Here is a 25,129-nt window from a genome sequence, read left to right as displayed (position 1 = left end):
CTATCTGAAGTAGAGATGGAAATTCTTTCTTCTGACTGCTGGAATCATCACTTCTTTTAAGGCCTTTGACTGATTGGATGAGACGTCTCTCCTTGCTGAAGGCGATATCCTCAGTTGGTTGTAGATGTAATCAGCCATAGATGCAATCAAATGACTGATGATTTAAGTCTATGAAATGTCCTCACAGCAACAATTAGGCCATCGCTTGCTTGACCAAACAACCGGGCACCATTACCCGGCCAAGTTGGCACATGAGCCAACCATCACAGTCACCATTAGCCTATTGCTCAGCCCAAAGTTAATGATTTCTACTCAGTCTGGTCCATCTTCAGACAGCAAAGCCACCACTGGAAACTCCCTCACCTATACTTGTGAAACCAGTTTGTTTCGTTTCTTCTTTGTGTCTTCACACTTCCTAATAGTTCTTCTGCTAAGCTCAATGAATTGGGCCTAGTGAAAAAATAAATTTTTTACTGCATGGGGAAATCTTGGGCAGAAGCTACATTTAAAAAGATAGATAGATGATAGATAGATGGATAGATAGATGTGTGTGCATGTGTCTGTGTGTCTGTGTGTATCTCCAGGCTTATTCTTCAGTTCAGGTTGGTAAACTGAACAATATCTGGATAGTTTCACTAAGTGTCACTTCTTCCTTTTTTGCTTGTAACAAGAATATAACTAGAAACTTTTGGTGTAGAAGAAAGATAAACTTTGAAATCAGCCTTAACCTGTCTTTCTTACCAGCTCTATGATCTTATGCACATTATCTAACTTACTAGTTTCCTCATCTCTGAAATAGGGATGATAATAATACATATGTGATAGGGATGTCATGTGGACTAAAAGATATCTTTATGGAAAGTGTCCATCAAAATGCCAGGGTCTCAGTTAATGTCAATTCTCTTTCCCTGGCTTTTTCCTTCATTCTCAGCTTCTCAGGCTGAGGAAGCAAGGTCCTTTCTATCTTATTTCCTGAGCCTTGCTCTGAAGTTCAGGTCAGATGCCTTCGGTGTCCCCTGCAGCAGGGTCAGCCATCCTCGCACTCAGAGAACCGCTCTCTGAACCAGCCTCCCAACCACCAGCCACCCTCCAGCGCTCATCATTCCCTCCCGTCCTGGACTTTTTCTCTTGGACACTCCCTGGTCACCTTGGCCAAAGGCTGTGAAGGAAGAACAAGAGGCTACAGGGACAAGCCTGAAGGGGAGATGGAGTCAAGAGGAGGCAGGGTCAATGTGCTTGGTTGGAAGCAAGTCCAGCCGAGGATGCCGCATGGAAGTCTAGGGAGAGGTTCACGGCCAGTCTCAGGGAACAGGGACAAGAAAGGAGTGTTCCTTGTGGAGGGCAAGTGTGTGTGCTGGGGGAGGAAGGTGTTGGGGGTGGGGAGGCAGAGCAGATTACTAGAAGTAGCCAAACGCTCCTTTTTTGCCCCCATAGCAGTCCTCCAAAATGTATTCATCATATGCAATGAATGTACCGCACTAATGAAAGTTGTTGAAGTGGGAGGAGTGGGGGGTGGTGAATTGGGTATATGGAAACTTCTTGTATTTTTTAATGTAACATTTTGTGTGATCCATGTATCTTTAAAAAAAAGATAATTATTTTTAAAAATTAAAAATTCCAAAAAAATAAAGAAAGTAGGACAATGGAAGAAATTACATCATTAACATGGAGACAGTGGCCATGGGAGTTGCTGAAGGTAGGGAGAGGGAAAAAGAAGTGTGATATGGGGGCATTTTCAGGACTTGGAGTTGTCCTCAATGATATTGCAGGGACAGATGCAGGACAGTATATATCCTGCCATAACCCACAGAAGGGACTGGGAGAGAGTATAAACTACAACATAAACTATAATCCATGTGGTGCAGCAGCGCTCCCAAATATGCTCATAAATGCAATGAATGTACCACACTAGTGAAATAAGTTGTTGATGTGGGAGGAGAAGGGGGTGTGGGGAGTGGGGTATATGGGAACCTCTTATATTTTTTAATGTAACATCTTCTGTGATTTATGTATCTTTTAAAAAAGATAATAAAAAATTAAAAATAAAGTAAAAAATAACAACCCCCCAAAATGTCATCGTGAACACGAATCTGGCTGAACAACCCCCATGCCAGTTCCCATCAAAGAGCACTAAGACTCCCTTTGATAGAGATGCAGGACTTCCTGCCCCTTTGTAGTTACCACTTTGCTAGTAACTTTTAAGCTTCCGTTTCCCTGTGGTTACTTAGTGTTGAAAGCATACAAGCAAACTCAGAAACCCTTGAAAACTGCTTCTTTTAAGAGAGAGAATTAAAGGGATGGGAGAATCTGTGAAATTTTTCCCCCCATCAACTTGTATGAGAAACAAAAACTAGGCAGGAGGATGCAGTAACAACTGCTTTTGAAGGAACTCTCTGTACCTCTACAACCTCTCTTTCCAGGGAAACCATGTCTAATCTATATACGGCAGAGGTGGGAGTGGAGAAGGTATTTCATCCATTACCCGGTGTTATATTCTCATAGTCTCAGCAATTACAAAGCGACAGCCTCCCCCAGTCTGACAGCTGCAGTTACTAGAAGAGCACTTTAGGAACACTCTGTTTTCTCCAACTAACATCTGGCAAATGTGCTCGCTGCTGGAGAATAAACCCCTTCTCTCCCGCCAGTCTCAAGCCAGACACGAGCCTATCTAACAAGATTGCCAGTGTTCTCATTTGGCAGGCACGTGTGAGAAATACGTGATGATGCATAAATATTTAGTTGCTCTACAAGGCCACAAAAATATTTGAAGTTTGAGGCTGGTTTGAAAGTTTGGCAAGAACGATGGCCCTCTCTTACTTGCTTGCCCTGGAGCTGTTCCTGGCTTGGCCCCTTGCTGTGTGACGTGAGTCTCAGGGGATTCGCCAGTCCCGGTGCCCCAGGGAAAGAGGTGGGGGGCAGGGAATGAGGCAGCAGGTGGTCGATGGGCTCTGGAGACGACACGGTATCGTGGGAAGAAGGACCGTGGACTTCAGAACGTGATTTAGGCCAAGGGAATACACCTTTCTGAGTCTCTAAAGTGGACATAATTGAACCTAATGTTCAGGCTCCCGCGCGGGGAACAGACCAGAAGGGCGCCTGCCGCGGTCTCAGAACCTCGGGGACCCTCGCCAGCCCGGGGCGCGCGGCGGCGGGGGCGCACGGCCTGCCGCGGGAGCAGCGGGAGCTGGAGGGCCGGTCGCCGCCTCTGCGCAGCAGGAACCGCGGGGCCGAGCGCTCGCGGCAGGTGAAGCAGCCGCAGCCGCAGCAGCGCTTCCCCGGGCGGCGGGGCCGGCAGCTGGGCGCCCGCGACGGCCCGGGCTCGGGGCCCCTGCCCTGGCCCTGGCCCTGCGGGTGCCGAATCCCCGGGGGCCCAGCTTTCTGCAGCCGCCCTCCGCCGGGCCCCGCGGGAATCTCCGCAGCCCAGACCCGTTTCCTCCAGCCGGGGCCCGGTCTGGGGCCCCCCCCGCGCAGGGCGCTGCCGCTGCGCAGCCCCCGCCCGCGTCTGGGCTCAGCACCCCCAGGGCTTGTCGCCAGAGCCTGCGTTAGTCCCGACCTCACGGGTGCCCTCGCACCCCGAGACCCCTTCCGGCGGCCGCAGTCCTCCCCACGACGTCTGCGCACCGAGTGCGCCCGGCTGGGTGGATGGAACTGCCCCTGCACCAAGACCTCGCTGAACTGCCCCTGCGACGCCAGCAGGTGCCGCGGGAGCCCCGGGGCCAGGGGAGCCCCGGGGGCCAGGGGAGCCCCGGGGGCCAGGGGAGCTTCAGGGGGCCAGGGGAGCCCCGGGGGCCAGGGGAGCCCCGGGGCCAGGGGAGCCCCGGGGCCAGGGGAGCCCCGGGGGCCAGGGGAGCCCCGGGGGACGCGGCGCCCGTCGCGGGCCGGCTGGTCTCCGCCGCCGGCTTCTCCTCACTCGGCGAAGGCGGCACATTCACGTCTCAGCTGCACTTGGGGGCGCGCCCGTGTGCCACGTCTCGCTGCTGCGAATGTCCCGGGCCTGTCACTCGGGTGGCCCGTGGGCATTCCTGTCTGCTGCTGGGACTAGGAAGGGACTTGTGGCCCACGGCGTGCGCAGGTCGAGCAGATGCTGCCGAGAGCTCTGCAGCGCGGGGACCTGTGCCAACGGCTCTGCTGATCCTCGCCAACACTTAGGATTGTGAGACTCTTCAGTGTTGGGGATCTGCCGACCTGGACTCCGCTGTGCTTTGAGGCCCGTTTCCCTGATGATGGTGACGTGGAGCATTTCTGATGGGCCTTAGAACCCTCGTGTAAAGTGTCTATCAACATGTTTTTGTCCATTTTTCTTTATTAGAAATTATTCATAAATAACCGCTTGTTAATTAATGGGTTGCAAACATTATACTCATCATTGTTGATTCTTTAGTAGAATGTCTTTTGATTTCTTGATTTTAATGTTCTCTTTTTAGTGCTCCTCAAACTGTGGTGATGGACCTGTTTTTCTTTTGTGTTGGTTTTGTGTTTTGTTTTGTTTCTTGGCAGATGGAAATAGTCTAGGAGTAAATAAAATTACTAATATAAAATTTTAAATGGAATTAGAAAAAAAAAAAAGGACCTAATGTTCAGGAATGGAATGTTGTGAGAGTCATGATGTATGTAAAGTGACGTGCCTGGGGCCTGGAAAGCAGCAAATGCCTGGTGTACGCTAGCGCCCACGATCTCCCTGCATGGCTGAAGTGGTGAGAATATTCCCCATTCACAGGGTGACCAACTCATTCCAGTTTACCTGGGTGCTCGAAGTCCAGTGCCTGGGAAAGCCCTCAGTCCTGAGCAAACCGGGGGTGGCTGGTTACCCCACCTGCACCCCTCCTGATGGCACATTCTGCCCAAACCTCATGCCCTGGGCCCACGGAGCCTCCCGTGGACCACTTCCGGGGTCCCCGTATGGACACAAATGCCAAGGCGTGGTTTAACCGGCATTTATTTGTTTTTTTAATTCTAATTTAAAACAAGGTGTACAATCAATGGCTTTTATTATAACCACAGAGCATCATTTACTCATATTTAAACCATTTCCCCAGGTGCTGGGCAGGTAAAGCTACAAAGTAGACGCAGTCCCTATCTCACAAAGGAGCTGTGGGAGACAGACGTTCCGGCAAGAGAGTGAAATTAAGGAGGAAGGAAGTGCGTAAGTGCGCACTGAAAATGAGAGTCGTCAGCCTCACGGTTCCCTGGGTGAGTCCTGCAGGCTGGAGAGCAGAGCAGCCACAGCGGAGAGGCCACTGTAACTCAGAGCTGAACCCCCCGCAGGAGGGGAGCGGCAGGGGCGGTGGGACGGGAGGGGGCCGCAGTGACCTAGCAGCTCAGTGAGTATGTGTGTGGATGGGTCACCCCGGGGAGGGGCGGTCAGGAAAGTGTTTAGGTAACAGCTAAGTAGTCCTTGAAGATTAGGCAGGATTTGCTGAAGGGGTGAGAGGATATCCCGGGCAGAGAGAACAGCCTGTGGCAAGGCCCAGGGGCAATGCGTAGCAGGGGAGACTCCGGGAAGGCCAATCTTTTGCTCTGAGTTGAGCACAGAGTTCAAGAAAGGAAGAACGAGGAGCTTAATCTTGCTGAGGTAGCCAGCGGCTAGATGGAGGCCTTGGGGGCCTTGAGAAGGAGTTTAAACATTAAAGGCAGATATCTTCTAAATGATCTCTGGTAGCAAAAGGGTGGGGCGAGGGGAGGGGGTTAGTCTCCTGGAAGTGAGCCTGTGGATAGCACACTCCCAAGAGGGTTGTCATTCTCCAGCCTGATGGTGGGCACTGATGGGGGAATTGACGAGAGAGAAGTGAGAGAGGAAGACTCTACAGTCCTCGAGGGCTGAACACAGAGGGGAGGGAGAGGAGGAGGAGAAATGGCTCAAATGACTGGCAGCACATTAATAATCCTAGTTTAAGAACTGAAACCTCTGTAAGCCTCAGTTCCCTCATTGTAAAATGGTGAAAAAAGTACTGGCTTCATGGGATTATTCTAAGGACTACATTAATTGTAATTGCTCCTCAGTGTCTAGCACATGGGGTTTTGTTTTGTTTTGTTTTCAGTTTATTTTTTTTTTATTCATTTTTTTAAAAATATTATGTTAAAAAAATATGAAGTCCCATTCAACCCCGCCGCCCCCACCCCCCACTCCCCCCACAGCAACACTCTCCCATCATCATGACACATCCATTGCATTTGGTAAGTACATCTCTGGGCATCGCTGCACCTCATGGTCAATGGTCCACATCATAGCCCACACTCTCCCACGTTCCATCCAGTGGGCCATGGGGGGATCTACAATGTCCCGTAATTGTCCGTGAAGCACCACCCAGGACAACTCCAAGTCCCGAAAACGCCTCCACATCTCATCTCTTCCTCCCATTCCCCGCACCCAGCAGCCACCATGGCCACTTTTCCCACACCAATGCCGCATTTTCTCTGTGGACATTGGATTGGTTATGTCCATTGCACATCTATGTCAAAAGGGGGCTTAGATTCCACATGGATACTGGATGCAATCCTCCTGCTTTCAGTTGTAGGCACTCTAGGCTCCATGGTGTGGTGGTTGTCCTTCTTCAACTCCATGTTAGCTGAGTGGGGTAAGTCCAATAAATCAGAGTGTAGGAGCTGAAGTCTGTTGAGGCTTAGGGCCTGGCTATCATATTGTCAGTACAGAGATTCAAATCCCCTAGATATATCTTAAACCCCAGCACCAACTACAATTCCAGTAAAGTAGCAAGTAAGGCTTGTGAAAAGAGATCCCATCTGAGTCCAGTTCCATCACGCAGAAACACCAGCTCCAGAGAAGGGCCAACTGACATGGCAGTGAACCCCATCTGTCATGACCATAGAACCTGTGGGTCTCTTTATCCCTCAAAAGGACCAATACCTGGGGTTGTATCTACTTTATCTGTCTCTGAGACTCTGCTCAGGTGTGCATAAGGGCAATCCTTCTGACAACCTCCAGACTCTTTTTCAGAGACTCATAGCCATATAAACTCATTTCTCCTTTCCATTTCCCCCTTTCATTAGGTCAAAGAGCATTTTAAAGTCCTGTTATTATATAGCACATGGTTTTATGTGAGTGTTGTTACATAAACAGAAACTTCACTGGGAGGGACATGCTTGGAGGAAAAGGATCTTACGGGGCGCACTGAGTGTCAGGAGCCTCTGGGACATCACCATTAGGTAGCTGAAAAACAGACTTGGAACTTTGGACACAGAACTTAAGGGCGGGAGTTGCCTGCACAGGGGTGGGTGGAATTGCTTAAAAATATTGTGTTTCTCTATAGCTTCTGGAAGGCTGAGGCAGACGCTGTAGAGAAACAGGCTGAGAAGGGGCTCTCTGAAAAGGAGAACGAGAAAAAAAGTGGTGTCAAAGAAGCCAGAGGAAGCCATGCCAGAGGTAAAGAGATAAAGACTTAAAAGGCCCCAGGGCTTCCCTCTACGACCCTTTGGGTCATAAAAGATACGTGTTTCAAATACTGACGTTCAGGACTGTAAGGAGGAAAGGGAAGACCCTGAGAAGGGGTGCACGCGAAGGACAAGCGCAAGCACAGCTCAGAGGGCAGTCACGGGCGACGTTCCCGCCAGGGGGCGCCAAAGGCCCGGCTGTCCGCGGCGCTCTCAGAGGCCCCGCCCCTTCCGGGGGCCTCGCGGGGGCGACGTTCAAACGTGCGGTCAGCGCGGCGGCGCGGGAGCGAGGAAGAGTCCTCAGAGAACCGCGTCCCGCCCCTTTCATCTCCTGCGAAGCTCTCAGGGCTGCGGCTCTGTCGGCTGGCGCCTCTCCCTTCTGTCGGCTTTCCTACTGGCTGGACCACCGAGCTGCTTTCTAAATCGGCGCTCTGCACCCACTCTGGCCACCCCACCAACCCCAACGTGATTCCCCTCCTGGAGAGCAATTTCAGTCTGTCTGTCCTACCGGCCCCCAGTACTGCAGTCTAGGGTGGAGCCTGGAGTCAGACTGCCTGGGTGCACCTCCCAGCTCTACCACTCACCCTCTCGTTGTGACCGTGGGTGGGTTGTTTAATCTCTCTCCGACTCATTTCTTCATCTGTTAAATGGGGTCAATAATAGGACTTACCTCACAGGATTATGTGGACCAAATGGATAAACACGTTTTGAGTACAGTGCTGGGCACATGGCAGGTGCTAATAAATGTGAACTGTTATTTAAGTCTTGAGGATAACAATTTGAATCCTTCCCTTGACCTAAGAGCTCGCCTTGGTCCAGCTCTGCCCAGCTCCCTGAGCTTCCCTGGAAGCACTCTTCTGTACTTTCTGGCTGCTTCAATACCTGCATTCAGGCAGTTGTCTTTACAGCTGCCTGCTCTGCTGCTGGCAGCGTTTCCTTTCCTCTCCGATTTAGTAAAGCGCTCATCTTTTTTGAGATCCATTAGATCAGAACTCTCTCTTCTAAATTCTTACAGGTTTTTGCACGTTGCCCTACTCGAAATATTTATAATTTATATTAAAAACTGTAAGATTGGGCGGACTTGACCCAGTGGTTAGTGCGTCCGCCTGCCACATGGGAGGTCCACGGTTCAAACCCGGGGCCTCCTTGACCTGTGTGCAGCTGGCCCGTGCGCAGTGCTGATGCGCACAAGGAGTGCCGGGCCATGCAGAGGTGTCCCTGCATAGGGGAGCCCTATGCACAAGGAGTGCGCCCTGTAAGGGGAGCCGCCCAGCGCGAAAGAAAGTGCAGCCTGCCCAGGAATGGCGCTGCACACACAGAGAGCTGATGCAGCAAGATGACGCAACAAAAAGAAACAGATTCCCGTGCCGCTGACAACAACAGAAGTGGACAAAGAAGACATAGCAAATAGACACAGAGAACAGACAACTGGGGGGGGGGGAGGGGGAAGGAGATAGATGAAGAAATAAATCTTAAAATAAACACCTGTAAGATTTACTATCTAATATGTTGCCCCTTTTACTACTCCCAGCATATTAACTCTGTGAGGGTGGCAAGCTGCCTCAGTCACTGCTGGAAACCAGCTAGTGGGATTTTGCACACTACTAGGTATGAGGAAATAAGAGCTTGCATTAGAGTAATGACCCACAAAAGGGTTGAAAGCACAAGATGTGAGATCATGGAGACATGAGATCAGTCCCACTCTGCCAAACCCGCACCTCCTTCTCGGCTCATCGCTCAGGGAGACCTCTCGGGTTATCGTGGGCAAGCCCCAGAGAATAACGGCAACCAGCTCTGATCTTTGTCCTGGGAGCGCCTCGTGCTGGTCACTTGGAGAGCAGGGACTTTTCCCCTGGGTAGTGCTGAGGGAACCTAAGAGCAGAAGGGTTGGCAGGGTGAAGAGGTCCACAAGGGAAGAATCTGGGAAGACCATGGGCGTTGGTAACTGCACTCTACTGGAGTGAGATTCAAGAGACGGGCCTTGTCTTCTTCCTGTTTCACCCGTACCCCCTGGCTTAGCAGAGCTCGGCCAGTGGCCAGCTCTTAATGGCATTAGTGTTTGTTGAAAAATAAAAGGCATCAAGGGAACTGAGTATTGACTAAATAAATAAATAAACCTCTATCTTTCAGAAAAATCAGTCACCTCTCCTAATAACAGCTGTTATTGCGTGCTTAATAAACACCAGGCACTGTGCTAAATGCTTTATATACATTATCGTGAAACTAACTTGAAAATCTTCTTAGGGGAAAGAGGAAGAAATGGAGGGAAAAGGATAAGGAAGAGAAGGTATGGCAGAAAGGGTATTTCAGCAAGTGCTGAGGTCTGAAAGTTTTAAATTAAGGCTTCTGAATAGTTCAGAAATGCTTCTCATGTAGGTAATGTTTCTGAATATAAAGTGAGAACTTTGTTTTGAAAAAGGGACTGAAGCAAGTTTTGTTGTTTTTAACCAAGCAACTCTCCTGTCACATAAAATCAGGAGTCCCAGTTTCTGAGATATAAATGAACCTTGCCTCTCCAGACTTTCTCCTGCTGCTGCCCACTCTCCTCTCCAAACCAGGACCCAATTCCATCCTGGCCTTAGTGGGAGTCGTGGGCAGCTTCCCCTCCCCCAAGGCGATAGCAACCAAAGGCCATACAGCACATTCCAGAGGGCTTGCTGGGGGCTCTGGCACAGACAGGTGCTAGAAATGCTTCCCCTACATGGGCCATAAATGAGGGCACAATCACTACACCCTGTCCAGAGACGGACAAACCCACAAAGACAAGGGAGGTGCAGCAATATAATCCAAAGTAATCACATACCAATTTGGAAGTGTTTTAAGTACTTACAAAATCTGAGAGTCAGAGAGGAAGGGTAGAAGATCGTTTTTAAGACACAAAATCCCACGTTGTAATTGGGAAGCAAGAGACACCCTGGAGCCAAATTATCTGAGGGACAATTATGTATAGCTATGAGTGTTTTATAAAAAATTGTTTAAAGTATTAAGGTTTGAATTAGATTTGTAGGTTTGGAACACAGAAGTCAACGTACTCTAAACACAGAAACTGAACGCGAATTCCTTAAGTTTGGTAAGCCCAGTGGCACAGCAGTTAGGTTGTTTTGGGAGGTGGTCACTGGAAGAGCCTCTAGTTCAGTGGGCTGACTGTCCTGACTTTCTGCTCCAACTTGGGGACAAATCATTTTTCTCTGTCGTCTGATGAAATTCTAGGCCTGCTTTCCTAAGGGAGCATCAAATGGGGGGAAATGGAGTAGAAGCCCTGATGATCCCAAGAGCTGGGGAGAACCTGGGGGAGAATGCTGCCTATAGCAGGACCTCACAGGTCCTATGTTTTTCAAAGGCTGTACTTCCAACCAATATGGGACTCAGTGGGATTCCTAAAAAGCTATAAAGGGGATGAGATGAGGCAGAGCTGGGGCTTGGACCAATAAATTCCATCTAAGGCAAAAAATAAAAGGACTGAACACCATACCAAGGAACCAAGTCTACAAGTGGAAGCAAGAGTCCCATCCATTAGCCATCTAGGATTGAGCCCCACTTCAGAGGTGGCGTGGCCATCACCACACCCAAATCCTTGGGATTGAGGAATAAAATATGTACTACAGTAGTCTTACTGGTATTCTACTAGACATTGTTTCTAGCAATGGAAAAAATTCTATCATTAATGTGGAGACAGTGGCCACAGGAGATGAAAGCAAGAGTAAGAGATGTAATATGGGGGGTAATTAGGGACTTGGAATTGTCCTGAGACATGGCAGTTAAGCCATTACATACCACACCATAACCTACAGAATTGAGTGGTAGGGTGTGAACTACCATGTAGACAATAATCCATGCTGTGTGGCAATGCTCCAAATGTGTTCACATTTTCAGTGAGCACTAATGAATAATGTGGGGGAGGTAGGTGTGGGGAGTAGGGCATACGGAGATCCCTTATAATTTGTTACATTTTGTATAATTTATCATTTTAGAAAAAAAAATAAAAGGACTAGTCAAAACTGAAACCCCAAAGAATGCCTAGCCTCAGTGAGCTGTGGTGAAAAGGAGCCATGTCTTCTTCCATCTTCTATAGCATTTAGAATTTTTCTGAGTTCAATTTGTAGGGGACAATATTGAGGTGCTCCAAAGGTAAAATGTCAAAATACTCACCATTGAATATTCAGCACTTATACTTTCCCAAACCACCAAGCCAATGAAACCTACAACTAAGTCCCATACCTCCATACTAATCCAACTCTATCTGAAATGAATTATAGTCTAACATGTATCCACCACAAATCTTAATACTCAGAACTTAACATATCCAATTTAGTCTTTAGATTTTTATTCCCATTTTGTAGACTTCAAGTTAATTCCTCCCCCCATAAAATAAAATCCTGACATACCTGATTTTTAAATTATCACTCCATCTCTTCTCAAAAGGGTCAAACAGAGCTCAAAGGGAGTTGAACACAAAAGCCCAATTTGACTTCTCCCTTGTAAACAGTAACAGAACTGGCACAGTACAATCTCCTGAGCCTTAAAAAATTGTTGCCTAGGTCCTTACTTAATCAGAATTCTTGAGAGCCCAGAAATAAATGTTTACTCTGCAGGGGTCCTGGATAATTCAACTAGGCTGAACAGCACTGCCAGAGCCCAAAACACCCATGCATTTATTTCTAATTGTTTCCTATTATAAATATCTTACTTCTTCAATTCTTTAAGCCCCAAATTCTAGGACCTCTATCCTACCTTTCCTTGGAAAGATAGGGCAAGATTTGTAGGAATGTCAGCTTTGTTATTCAGTAGGAATTGTTGGAAGTTTCAGGATTGTTATTCTACTAATAAACTGCAGGGCTCTAAATTTGCAACACCGAGAATAGGACAGCTAAATCCAATGAAATCTGCACAACTGCCTTTTCAAGATGTCCAAAGCATAAAGTGTTGCCCTGGGCTAGTCCTTGAGAGAATTCACAAACCTAGCACCATAGAGAATGTGTCACAGGTTTGCTTTTTTTAAACCTGAACCAGTGAAAATCATAAGATTTTAAAGGACTCACTTGTCCAAAGGACATATACATATAACTTTCTCACCACACTAACTGACTGGTTTGTTTAAAAACTAAGACACAATTCAATTATGATGATTCCTTTTCCTCACCTAAGGACTATTTTTCTTGAAATTCTGACAAATGTGTGCTGCTAAGGTATCACCACATGTCCAAGTCAAATAAGTCTTTGTCCTGTTTGGTTATAGCCGCTGAGACTGACTGGGGGAATATATGAACTTGTAAAACCATGGATAAGGGGAAATAATCTTTGCAATTCAAAAATTTGTCAACAGAAATAAACCTATAAACGGGGAAAAAAATCTCACTGAAAAACTATTTTCCTTTGACTTTAGAAAATCAGTCACTACAGCAACAAGTGTTATAATATCACTGTTAACTCAAAACATGAATAATATTTTCTTTATTTACAAGTTAGAATCAACAGACAACAAAAAAGATGATAATCCAGGGGACCAAACGGGGAGATGACTGATACCCCAGGATCCCCAAATGGAGAAGGAAAAAGGGAAAACAGAGTAGAAAAAAAAAAGTCAACATAAAAAAGGAGCTCCCCCTTCTTCCCACCCCATGAAGGCTGAGAGGACCATGGCCCTACTCCCCAACCTTACCTAGCTTAAAATAAATTAGAACAACCAACCTCAAAACAGGGCCCTTCCAAGTGAATAGGGCAGCTACAGTCTCAGGTGATGCTGCCATCAGGGTCTTTGCCCATTCCCACTCTGTACCCCTGCCCCACCCCCGTCATTCTGAAAGGGGGCTCTATGCCCAAGAGGTCACTCCCAATGGGGACGGGAACTCAGAATCTTATTTTGTCCATAGGCCCTTCCTTCGGTCCATGTCCCTGCATCCCTCCCCCCTGCAGAGCCAGCTCTCCTACAGTAGGGGGAGGGGGTGAGATGAGGAACTGTCACGGCGAAGGGGGAAGGGGTGGGGGCAGGGCGGTCTAGGGGTCCGGTCCTGCGGAGCCTCCTGCCCCATCTGGCCTGGCCCCTTAGCCTGAGTCTGAATCACTGGTGTCTGAAGAGGAGGAAGATGAAGAGGAGGAGCTGGAATCCGAGCTGGAACTGGAAGCGCTGAGGCGTGACACCGCCACTTGCTGTGCCACTGAAGACTCTGTTTTCTCACTCACTGCAGAACAAAATTGAAGGTTAAAGATGTGAAAGTGGTACCTCCATTTGTTGCGTAAAGAGGGTGGGATCTAGCCAATTTGCAGTGGTCTATTAAGATAACTAACCTTTTTTGGGGGGCTTTTTGGTGGAATTGAGCTGCCCACTAACATCCTGTAACCGCTTTTCTAGCTCTCGTTTCTTCTCCAAAGCCAGTTCCTCCTTCGTCTTTCCCACAGGTTTCTTAATGGCTAAAAAGATATATCGGGACTCATTAATTATGCCTACAATCATTTATGTGGTCTTGGTCCCTGAAGTAGCTAAGTTTCATCAACAAGAAACCGATGCTTCCCATCCTGGACAATTTAAGTGCCTAAATATACCTCAACTTTTTCTAATTGTCCAGCACCATGAAGATAACTTCAAGGATTAACTGTGGACCTCCCCTTACATCTTACACTTACTGTAGGGCTTTCTGGGTTTCTTTCGTAGGCAGGAAAGGACGTAGCGCTCAAGCTCTCTAAGTGTGGATGGCTTGAGCGTTTCAAAATCAATCTCTATCTCTTCTGGGTTTGAGTCACGTAAGGAGGGTTCCCTGGCTTGGATTATATGCACAACACGACCCAGCTTCTCCCCAGGCAATTTGTTGATGTCCAGGCTCAACTGCCGTTTCTCATCGTAACTCATGGGCCTGCTTTCTTCCTCCTCCTCTGAATCGTAGTTGGTAGGTAGGGCAGGTAAGGCCGTTTTTGTGGCCTTTTTGGGGAGTCTGTAGGCAAAAAGAAAATTTTCAAGAGGGGAAGCACTGTTTTAACCTCTCCCAAAAGGCCCTGACTCCCATTACCTAGTGGCACTTATTCCGTAGCTGGAGTGGATTGTGTTTCTCCCACTAAGGTAAATAGGTGAGTTGGAGAAGGGCGATTAGGACACTTGTATTAGAGAAGTGGAGCACTGCACTGAGTTTTTACATGCCAAGTACTTCACAATTACTTAGGGCTTTGAAAACTATATTGGCGTTGGTTCGTTTTTTTCCTCCCTGAAGTACTAATCTCTCCAACTAAAAACAAGCAAAAATAGTATAGATTCACTGGTTTAAAGAGGTAAAGCAAACCATGACCCAGAGGATAAATCCAGCCTATCACTTGTTTTTGTAAATGAGGTTTTATGAAACCTTTAGATGTATGCTTAGATACCTTCTATGGCTGCTTTCATTCTATGCTGACATAGTTAAGTAGCTGAGAGAGAGACCCTAGAGCCTACAAAGCCTTTATTATTTGTTACCTGATTGTTTACAGAAAAAAACTTGATAATCCCTGGTTTAGAGACAAAATTTCTCAAAGATAGGGAAGAGGTGACACCTCCTAGAGATATTAAAGAAATCATCAAGCCCTTCTCTGCTCCTGATATCCCACTGGAACTCACTTGGTACCACTTCCACTGGAAGGCCCAAAGCCAGAAGTTCCTAACGTAGCAGCACTGCCACTCCCGCTGCCACCTGCTTTCTTGGACTTCTTAGGCTGAGGTGGACGGGGTGCCCGAGACGCCTTGTCATCTTCATCCACTCCAGCTCGGCCTCGATGCTTCTCTGCCTTCCGTTTCTTCTTTTTCTCCTTTTTCTCTCTCTTCCGTTTGGGCTTGGATATTGGGCCTTGGGACAGGGCAGCCAGTTGTTCGTGTACTGCCCGAAGCTAGAGATAAAGAATCAGACGTGAGCGGATCAAGTCAATAGACAGGAAGATACGGATATTGAAAGAAAAAAGGAGAAAGGGCGTGAACCTCTTACCCAGTAAACTGAAGAGTGACAAAAAATACCTGTTCCTGTAGTTCTGCCAAGCGATGAGCCCTTTCTTCCTCCGAGTCAGAGCTTTCACTCTCTTCTTCTTCCTCCTCCTCCTCATCTTCCTCCTCCTCTTCCTCAGAAGAGCTATCACTGCTACTTTCCTCACTGGAGGACTCTGAAGATGACTTGGTCAGGCCAGGGGGCAAGGCAGTAGAGACTGGTAAAGGCCCTTGTTCCAGTGGTTCATCTGGCATCTTGGCATATCGGAACTCAAATACATCCTAGAAAGAGAGGCAACCTCAAAATCAGGCTGGCAGATAGTGTCCAGCCACCCAGAAGTATAGCTCCAAATTTACAATTAATCATACAGATTAGTAGATTTTCGTATGGGGAAAGAACAGTGGATTTGCCCAACACATGATAAAAATGACTTTCCCAGACCCATTAATCTTCAAACTGCCAACTTAAAGACACCCACCTGTAGCTTTCGTGCCATGGCCACAACATCGTGGTCAGGGGGGTTGTACTTATAGCAGTTGGAGAACATAAGCCGCACATCAGCAGCAAACTCCTGTGCATCCCGGTAATCACGGTTCTCCATCTTCCGCTGCAGAAGGAGGCAGCATCAGAAGCTGCACGGGCAGGGAGACTCACTTTTCCCTGCCAACCCCAGACACCACAAGAGCCCCTTCTTGAGGACACAGTGGGGATGACCTTAAGGATCTGTGCCCTGGAGTTCAAGGGTGAAGTCAAAGGAATTTGGGTGGGTTGAAGAAATATGTATGTCTAGAAAAAGAAATCATTTCTAAGTGATAGGGGAGGAGGAGTGGCCTTTGACTATCCTTTCCACCTCAACTGTCCCATCCCAATACTCCCAATAAGTAGTATTTTAATCATAAATGAGTGACATTGAGATGAGAACAAGGAAAACCCACCCTATGGTTTCAAACTCTAGGAAATACAGATTCTCATCAAGTACTTATAACTGCCCCATTACTATTTTGTAAAAACAAAATACTAAATTGTCAAAGACTGCTGGTGCCCACATTGACAGCTTTATTCAACCCCAGGCCCCTATCAATGCCTGAGCATCCCATCTGCCCCATGCAGTGGGTACCTTGACAGTGCTGAGGTCCATTGGGTGTTTAATTATGTCGTGGTAGTCATGCAGGCCAAGAGCAGAAGCGTCCACTGGTTTATAGAAAGGCCAAGCATAAGCAGCATGCTTCTTAGAGAGTAACTCCTTCAAAATGCCATTGCAATGTTTTAACTGTTCTGAGAGCTTTCCTTTTTTGGAGCTCTGGTGTTGTTGCTGAGAGTCAGGCAAGTCTTTTCGAGGGGGCTTGATGGGGCGACCACTTTCTCTCCGCATAGTGGGAAGCCGTGCTGCCTTAGGTTCAAGACTCCCAGGAGGGCTAGCTGGGGAACTTGGAGCCAGGATGGCTGTAGGTGTAGGCGTGGTAGTATCTGCTTTCCGCTTTACCCCTTTTTTCTGTAGGGAGAAATAAGATAGGAGCTTCTTACCCTAGTTCCACCCCATTTAACACCTTGCCTCCCCAATGCCCAAGAGAAATTCACATCTATACCTTGGCAAGGGGCTGAGCTGGGGGAGCTGCAGAGACAGCAAGGAGTGGGGGTCCAGCGGAGTGCAGAGACTTGATAAGAGGAGAGGAGATGACTGATGGGTGGGGAATGTTGAGGACAGTGGTAGGTATCTCAGGTGGTGGACTATAAAGGGCTGTGTGTGACACAGAAGAGACAGCAGGCACCTGATGGGCACTGGTGATACTACCCTGGAGTGCTAGAAAAAGAAAAAAAAATTAGTTTGATTCTCTTTTGATTCTCTTTTCCATTTTTTAGCCTCCATTAGCAATACTCTATTCTTCCTACCTGCCAACTTGGCCCCCTTCTTGTGGCTGTTCTTAGGGATGGTAACCACAAGCTCTTGCTCCTCTTGTGGCATCGATGCCACTTTCTGTAGGAAGATTTTTTCCAGCGTCTGTGCCATTAGGACAATGTCATCAGTGGGCTACAAGAATCACAAACAAATAAAAAGAATTAAATACCAACCGAGAAAAAAGACATGTCAGTTTTTCTCAGAGCAATTTCTGGCTCCAGGGATCACCACTACCAACCTTTAGGGACACCTCTGCCACTCAATATTGAAAATTATCTACACTAAGCCGCGAATTTCTAGATCCCCTCCCTAAGTCTGTCCCTCAAAATTGAAAGGGAAAAAAAAAAAAAAAAGGGAATAAAGGAATGAAGACTGACAAGGAAAATAGAGCCTGTTCTACTCAGGTCTCTTAGGCTTTCAGAGAAACAGGGCACCAAACTCCAAGTATGAAAGTGCTCTACTTAATATACTTAGGAGCTCTGAAATCAAAAGATAGCACTATGCTCACCAGTACTACTCAGACCTCATATTTTCTAGACTCTAGTAACATCATACAAATTCTTTAGACAAAACACAGCAATAACAAAAGTACTGTCTCTTCCACCTTCTAAACGTTCAAACACAGAAAAACTTACCTTGTTATAGATGTAACAGTTGGTGAACATGGTATTAAAGTCCTGCATACACTCTGAGGCAGCCCAATAGTAATTGTTTTCAAGTCGCCTCTTAATAGTACCCATGTCCATAGGCTGTTTTATAATTTTGTGATAATCCTGTATGAAAAAAGAAATACTAGAATGAAAACCTCTGGAAAAGAAATTCCTAATTCCCTAAGGAAACTACTGACTCCAACACACGCACGCGCTTTGCACACACACACACTACGTGGTCAAAAGGTCCCTAAACTGCGGCCCCAACTGAACTACAAGACAGAAGAAAATGGAATAGGGAATCTTTAATCAACACCCACAGGGAGGCTCCTATTGCTTTTCTCTAACCACCCACCTCCCACCCACTTCTGGAAGGCTTCCCATCCTGTGACATTACCTCTGGGGTTGGCTATCCATGGGCTGCATGAGGGAGAGGAAGAAGCTAAGAATTTTGGCCACCGTGGTGCTCTCCCAACCTGGGGTGGGAATCTGTAAAATGGAGCCAGGGCACAAAAGTTAAGGAAGGACATGTGGAGGGCACAATGAGAGATGCAAGTGGTTGGATCAATCACGAAGGACCAAGGATCCAGAAATCTGGTGGCTATCTGCCCTAGAGAAGAAATAAGAACTCCCTAGGGGCCGCAGCACCTATACTAGGCAGCCAGCCCACCCCCAACTCACACACATTCTTGCTTATTTCCATACCCCACCCCCCACCTCTTATTTCTCTACTCACTGGTAGACCCAGTTTGACAGCATCCACAGGCTGCCGGAAAGGCCATGCAAACTGATGCTTCCACAGAGCCTTCATCACCACCTTGTGCAGGTATTGCAACTGGTTGGTGACCCGTCCGGGCTTCTTGGGATTCGACACCTCGGGGGGTGGTGGGTTAGCAGGAGTCATTTGCAAAGCCGGCACTGAAGCCATTGTGGGGCTCTCAAATCCTTCATACAGCAGGGAGGGCTTTCGAATTCTTTTCCCTGGTGCCGCTGCCTCTGGGCCCAGCCCCAATATCCCTGCATTCCCCTCCCCAGGGAGCCTGTGAAGTAGGGAAACAAAATTAGATGTAGTAATCTTGTGGCAAAAATTGTGAAGAAAATTGCCATTCTTCTGGCAAAGAATGCAATTTGCTCCACGTGCCCAATACATCCGGGCTAACTAGTCAATTTACCGAAGGCAATTCTCAACCAAAAACAGTATATCCCCTGTCTGGATTCCTGGGCAGCAACCCCCCCACACACACGCATTTTCTTCTTTTTAGTATTCCTATCTAGGTCCTGCCTTCTGGAGATTCTAACGGGCCCTCTCACCAGTTTATTAAAAAGGCCCAAAAATATTTTAGATAGGGAACAACATCAGAAGAACCACTGCCCTACAGGGGTGGGCCGTAGCCATAATGGGTGGAGCTGAGAAACTCAAGCTCCAAGCTTCCTCCTCACCAGGGGCTTGGCGGTTGCCATGGTGGTTGTGCCTGAGGGAAGAGTGTGAAAAAAGGAACAAAACAAGGGGAAAAGTTTCATAAAAGGCTGATGAGACAGACACCTAAGAATCCATGGCACAAAAGAGCTCAGGATCCTCCACCAGCTCTGGATGACCACCACAGCAGAGAACAAACCAAAAATCTAACGGAAGAGCCATTCCAACTCAAATACAGATTTAGACAAGGGAGCATTTGTCAAGACTTCAGAGCCTGGAATAACCCAGCTGCCAGGTCCAAAATGAAACAGCTTCCTTCGTGCAAGGGACTCAAAGCCGCTCAACACTCAAGGTCAGCTACCCCTACGCCCACTAAAAAACAGGACCCCCCTAACATCACCACTTAGCGTGAACTCTGGAAACCAAAGGCCAAAACTGGTCCAAGTTTACACGCCCGATGCCTCTCCAGGCGGCACTTCCAAGGCCTGGGACTAAAGACACTACCCTGACTTCTCATTGTTTACAACCCAAGAGCTAGGAGAAGGGCCTTAGGTCCGCTCCTCTCCTAAGGCCTCTCGCCCGCGCTCCCTCGCTCGCACACGCACCCGCGCACACCCGCGCACACCCGCGCACACAGCCGCACACAGCCGCGCACAGCCGGCGAAGCCCGAGAGCAGCAGGGCAAGCGTCGAGGCTCTGCCCGGGCACGGCCGCCGCGGCCCGGCGCGCTAGCCCTCTCTGCCCTGCTCTGGGAATCCCCGGAGCCTGTCCCTGAAGCTCCATCACCATGGCAACTCCACAGCGCACAAGTTATGGCCCCAAACCCCCCAAAAAGGCCCAGGACAAACCGTCGCTGCCACCACACCCGCGGGTCCTGCGGCCCGGTCAAAATCCCCCACCCCCATCACATTCTGCCGCCAAAAACCAGCTCCGCCGCCTCGGCCGGGGGGAGCGCGTATCGACCGCGACCTCCGGCCGCCGCCACGGTCCCCAAACGGCCGCTCGGCCTCCGCGCGCCCCGGCAGCCAACAGCTGCGCGGCGACGGCGCGGCGCGCCCGAGCCCACTCCCACGCCCCCGCCCGCGGCCCGCGGCCCGCGCCCCGGCCCGCCGCCTCGCGCCGCGTACTTGCTGTGGGGTGTCACGTTCTGCAGCATCTTGGTCGCGGGGAACCGGCGCTGCCCTCAGCCGCGGCAAGTCCGGGTGGCCTCGGTTCCCCTCACCGCCGGGCCCAGCATAACCCGGGGAGGGAAGGGGGGGCCGTTGCCCTTGGCCCTCCAGGCGACAACCCCCCCGCCGGGCCGGCACGACGGCAGTTTCCTCCGCGGCCCCTCCGACAGCTCCCGGCAGTTCAGCACGCTCCACAGGCGGCAGCCAACGAGAAAATGGCGGCGGCCTCAGCCGAGCAGAGGGGGACAGCCTCTTCAAACCCAAGGGCGGCCCCCAATCCCAGACACCGTCGTCAATATAGACCGCTGTTCATCTGCAAGGGTCCCCTCTTCCTGCCGGGACCGTCTGGGGCGGACGTGGTCCCGTTTCGTTCTTGGATGGAGGCGGATGAACACGGAAAGTGGTTTAGGGAGCCGCCGCCTCCATCTTTGAAATCCTCTTGAGGGCGGAGTAGAGGGGGTGGACAGACTCCGAGGGCTGGGCGGGGCCCGAAAAAGGGGAGCTTCAGGGGCTTCTACAGGGTCAGTACTGTCCGCCGGGACCGGTCATAGGCCGAGCCGAAGGCCATTTTCAAGCGGATGGACGTGGATTGTAATGGCGGCCCCAGACGACTCGAAGGCTCTGTAGCGGTAGGCCGAATCCTCCAACTTGTTCTAGAGGCTGCTCCACTCCAGCGCGAAATGGCGCCGCCGAGCCCCGGCGCCAGCCCTTTATATATAGCCGGGGAGGCGGGGCTTCACCGCTCATGCGCGCCACCGTGCTCGAGATTTCCCCCACCCCCTCCGCGCGCGCACGCCTGCTCACGCGCGTTAAGAGGTCGAGTTGCAGGGGGAGGAACGCTTCTCCGCGGGAGCTCCTTCTATTGGTTGACCGAAGCGATGACATCATAAACTCCGTTTCCAAGGCGTCAGTCACCAGGCAGAAGGCTGCCGCATAGTCCCGTAGGGAAGCGGTAGCTTGCCATATCTCCAAGCCAATTGGCTGCGCTGTGGTCCGGCGACTCCAGAGAGAGAGGGAGGCTGGAAGGGGTGAAGGAGCCATCTCCCTAGAGCCTCCAGCACCACTCTTCTCCCAGCACTGTCTTCCCAAGCGTCCAAGCCCGTGGCGACCCGCGACCGCCAGGCTCGAGCAGGCCGCACCATTCGTAGCGCCTCCATTGGCCGGCCGGGTGGGGCGATGCGGGGGCTTCGTGGGCGCAGGCGGCCGGGCCCGCCAGGGGTGTGGCGGCCGAGGCGGTTCGCGGCAGGGTGGCCGCTGCAGTGAGGAGTCTGAAACGAGGAAGGAGACGCCATTTTAAAAGCCGCGGCCTGCTGCTCTGGCAAACAGCTTAAGATCCCAGAACGCAGCGACAGGAGCTCTAACGACCCGCTTGGCGGGGCCCCTGAACGCCCTCCCCTTCTTCCCTCAAGCCGAAAAAAAAACAAAAATTCTAGAGACAAAGGAAAATATCCCTCAAATCAACCGACTCTCCCCCAAGCCCTACTTACCCTAGAATGCGTTCCCAAAACTTGTACCCCCCCCCCCCCCCCCCCCCGGCACCTCTCCAACTCCTCCTACCCATACCTTAAATTACAAACACGAGTCCGTCGAGCCGACACGACTTCGGCAGCCGTAAAGGAGAAAGCCCAATCTCCAAGCGCACCCAGCCGACCCAGGAAACGAAACCCACCTCCTCCCCAGACCTGACTCCGGTGTGCGGCTCAGAGCGGCAAAGCCAAGCCCTGCGAAGTCCTCCCCGCTCCCGGCGAGCTCGGACCCTTCCCCACGCTCCCCGCCTCCCCCCTCGCACGGTGGGCGCACTCCCTCCCGGGGCCCCTCGGCCGCGGGGGAGGCGCCCCCATCCCCCCAGGAGCTGGAGTCCTCCCCACGGAGCGGCTCGTCCACCGGTCAGCGGCAGGGAGGAGGGCGAGCGGAGGCGGCGGCTGCGGCGCCCAGCCCTCCCCCTCCTTCCCCTCCCCCCGGCCGTCCGCCTCCGAGGAGGGGCAGGAGCCATTTTGGGAGCGCAGGCTCTCCCCCTCCTCCAACCCAGCCCTGAGTCTTCGCCATAATCAGGTTATCCGAGGGCTCCAACTAGGCCAGGACCTCTAGAGCACCTCTGGGGCCCCCCTGCCCCGCCCTGCCCACGGCCCCTTTACAGGTGAGCGCTCGTTCCAGCCCCCGGAGAATACCTGGGCTTTGTTAAGCCAGCGGCCACCCCACCCCCATTTCCCAGGCTACTAAGGAAGGAAACAGCCTTTGTGCACACTGGCAAAGAAAACTAAGGCAGATGAATGAGCACGGGACGACCTCCCCCGCCCTCGGGCAGGGCTGGCGAGGGCCTCGGTCCCCGAGCTCCCATCATGCCACCCCCCCGCTTCTTCGCAGTACCCTTAAGCCCTGACCTCGAAGACTGCGTCTAACATGGCCGCCAACCTCCCGTCTTCCAGCCTAACCGACCGGGCACACCCCGCGGGGGGAAGTGCGCACCGGGAGACAGTCCCCTCCCCCCTTCCCCCGCCACGGCCGGGCTCCGGCCCCCCAAGTGCCCGCGCCCCGCCCGGCGGCCTGCGGCGGGGAGGGCAATGACACAGCAACTTTGCAGGGCCTATCCTCCTAGTGGCCCAGCCTCCCAAATCTGCTTTCCTCCACCCTGGGCCTTGCAGGTCAGGACAGAGGTCCATCGGGGGCCCGGCCAAGCAGAAAAGCTTAGGAGGTCGAGAAAATGTGACAGTCTTTGGAAAGGCAAAGGGGCGGCCAGACACCACTTTCTCCTCTTTCCCCGCATTCCGGAAAATCACTGCTCCCCGGCCCCTGCCAGCCCTCCCCTCCACCACATGAGTCACGGGGAGGCGACTGCTACTAAGTAATTTGGAAAAGTAATTCTCCCCTCCTTCCCGTTCCCTCCCCCGCAGTACACAAGGAGAAGACTGTTCAGGAATGGGGGAGGGAGGCAATGCGGGAGGCGTCCCCGGAGAAACCCGAAACCTTGGGAGCTGTGAAATCTTTCCAGGACCTGGGCCTCACGCCCTCCTGGCTCTGGCCACGCTTACCAACCCTCTCCCAGCCATCTTGGGCCTGGTGTCTGCTCTCAAACGCACACCAAGCTTTCACCCTCTAGGTGCGCCCCAGCCTGGGGAGACACGTGCGTGGGTGAGACGCCGCAGAGGGGCAACGAAGGCTTCTGCAAAAGGCCCCTGGGGCCCAGCCCACGTGAATACACGCAAACTTGATAAACGACTCAAGTGTAGCCTCCAAGATGCCATGTGCTGACTGCGAGCTTCCTACCCCTGACACAATAGGGGCACAGAAATGCTCCTTCCAGAGTCTCGGGGGGATGGGGGGGAGTGAGTGAGCGCCTGGGAACAATCTCAGTTCACAACCTTGGTTCCAACTCCAAGCCATCCATGAGCAGGAACTACAGCACCACTCTACTCCTCAGCTTAAGTCACCCTCCCTTTGACCCCCCAAAGGATCCCTTCTCACCTGGCTCCAGGATCCCGTGCCTCAAGGGGACGATGGAATGGGGGGGAACACCACCCCCACGCCCTTTTGCCCTCCAGTTGGTACGGAGGCTGGAGGTTGGCCACTCCCCTCCCCCACCTAAGGGGCCCTCTCCCGCTCGCACCCCTTCACGATCCCATTGGCTATAAAGTGTTTGAAAGACCAATCCTCCCACCCCCAGGAATCTTCTCTGAACCCCCAAAATCCCCCTCCCGCATTCCCCACCATTGGTTCAGCAGTTAAATGATTGACAGAATCCTCACCCCCGCCAAGGGTCCCTTCTCACCTGGATCCTTCCAAAGGGCCTCCACTGTTCCCCTCGTCTTGAGACGGGGGGAGGATGTAATCCGGGGTGTCACCCCCCCTGAAACTGAAGCGGTGTTGGGGGAGGGGGCGTAGCCCCCAGCCCCTCCCTTCCCGACCGAACTGGGGGTGGGGAGAGCCGCGGGGCCACGCAGCCACGTCAGCAGCACTCCGATTGGCTGGCAGAGGTCACGTGTCAGCCGCGCCCTATCCCCCCTGCCCCCCCCCCCCCGCCACGGGAGCCAGTTTTCCGGAGTTCCTGGGGGTCGCGCAAGGGACCAAGGAGCCGTGTGGAGCAAGCTTGTCTCCCGAGAGGCTGAGCGCTCTAAGGCCGCTGCGTCTCCATATCTCCGGCTTCCTACCTCGCTGTTGTCGACCCTGTCCCCCCCACTTGCCTCTCGGTACGGGTTCAGCATGGCTGCCGCAGCCCGGAGACAGGCAGAGCGCAGGCGCAAGGGTGCGACCGGTTGGGGGAGGGGAAAGGCGAGCCTCCTGGAGAGCAGTAGTGCGCACGCGCCCGGGTGGACTCGCCGAGCCTGAGGCGGGGCGCGGAGCGCGCGCAGTGGGTGGGGCGGAAGTGGGCGCGGGGCGCAGCCCTCCCTCCTCCGCGGCCCTTCCCGCCTGCCCGCGGCCTGCCGGGGCGGCTCCCGGGCCGCGGGGCTGGATTCCACTTCCGCGGGTGTGAGGTGGAGCTCGGGACGTGCTGGCTGGGGACCCACGGGAAGGCGCGCCTCGGAGCAGTTGTCAGCGAAGGAGAACGGGGGCTGGGCCTGGAGGTGTGGGCTGTTTGCAGGGTGGGGGCCTTTCCTCTGGTAAATTTGGTTCGACGCTGAGAGAAGAAGTTTTATCACTCCCGGTGTGCCTGCCTCTGGGATTTGGGCTGTGCG

General features: G+C 51.5%; 1 protein-coding gene and 1 long non-coding RNA gene across 9 annotated transcripts; one reads left to right on the top strand and one right to left on the bottom strand.

Annotated features, from left to right (window-relative positions):
* Positions 1 to 12,825: 12,825 nt before the first annotated feature.
* BRD2 (bromodomain containing 2) lies at positions 12,826 to 24,693 on the bottom strand. 8 transcript variants are annotated; one of them, XM_071218412.1, is made up of 14 exons: positions 24,226 to 24,358; positions 20,418 to 21,727; positions 18,610 to 18,913; positions 18,271 to 18,362; positions 17,859 to 17,996; positions 17,217 to 17,355; positions 16,913 to 17,127; positions 16,444 to 16,818; positions 15,805 to 15,933; positions 15,359 to 15,607; positions 14,969 to 15,234; positions 14,011 to 14,315; positions 13,675 to 13,797; positions 12,826 to 13,568 (listed from the first exon to the last, which is right to left on the bottom strand). In XM_071218412.1, the coding sequence occupies exons 5-14, from the start codon at positions 17,967 to 17,969 to the stop codon at positions 13,432 to 13,434; spliced, it is 2,049 nt and encodes a 682-aa protein (XP_071074513.1). In that variant the 5' UTR covers positions 17,970 to 17,996; positions 18,271 to 18,362; positions 18,610 to 18,913; positions 20,418 to 21,727; positions 24,226 to 24,358; the 3' UTR covers positions 12,826 to 13,431. The 8 variants fall into 8 exon arrangements, with proteins under 8 accessions (XP_071074513.1, XP_004479868.1, XP_071074514.1 ...); XM_004479811.5 differs by lacking the exon at positions 18,271 to 18,362 and having other exon boundaries at positions 24,226 to 24,693; XM_071218413.1 differs by lacking the exon at positions 18,610 to 18,913 and having other exon boundaries at positions 24,226 to 24,658.
* LOC139439968 (uncharacterized) lies at positions 22,506 to 23,761 on the top strand. The gene is made up of 2 exons (XR_011650035.1): positions 22,506 to 22,596; positions 23,557 to 23,761. It is a non-coding gene; the product is annotated as an uncharacterized lncRNA (long non-coding RNA).
* Positions 24,694 to 25,129: the final 436 nt, after the last annotated feature.

This window comes from Dasypus novemcinctus, chromosome 11 (assembly GCF_030445035.2).
Source record: "Dasypus novemcinctus isolate mDasNov1 chromosome 11, mDasNov1.1.hap2, whole genome shotgun sequence".
Lineage (NCBI taxonomy): Eukaryota > Metazoa > Chordata > Mammalia > Cingulata > Dasypodidae > Dasypus > Dasypus novemcinctus.
Note: the sequence above shows the minus strand (reverse complement) of the source record. Positions and strands in the feature narration are given on the sequence as shown.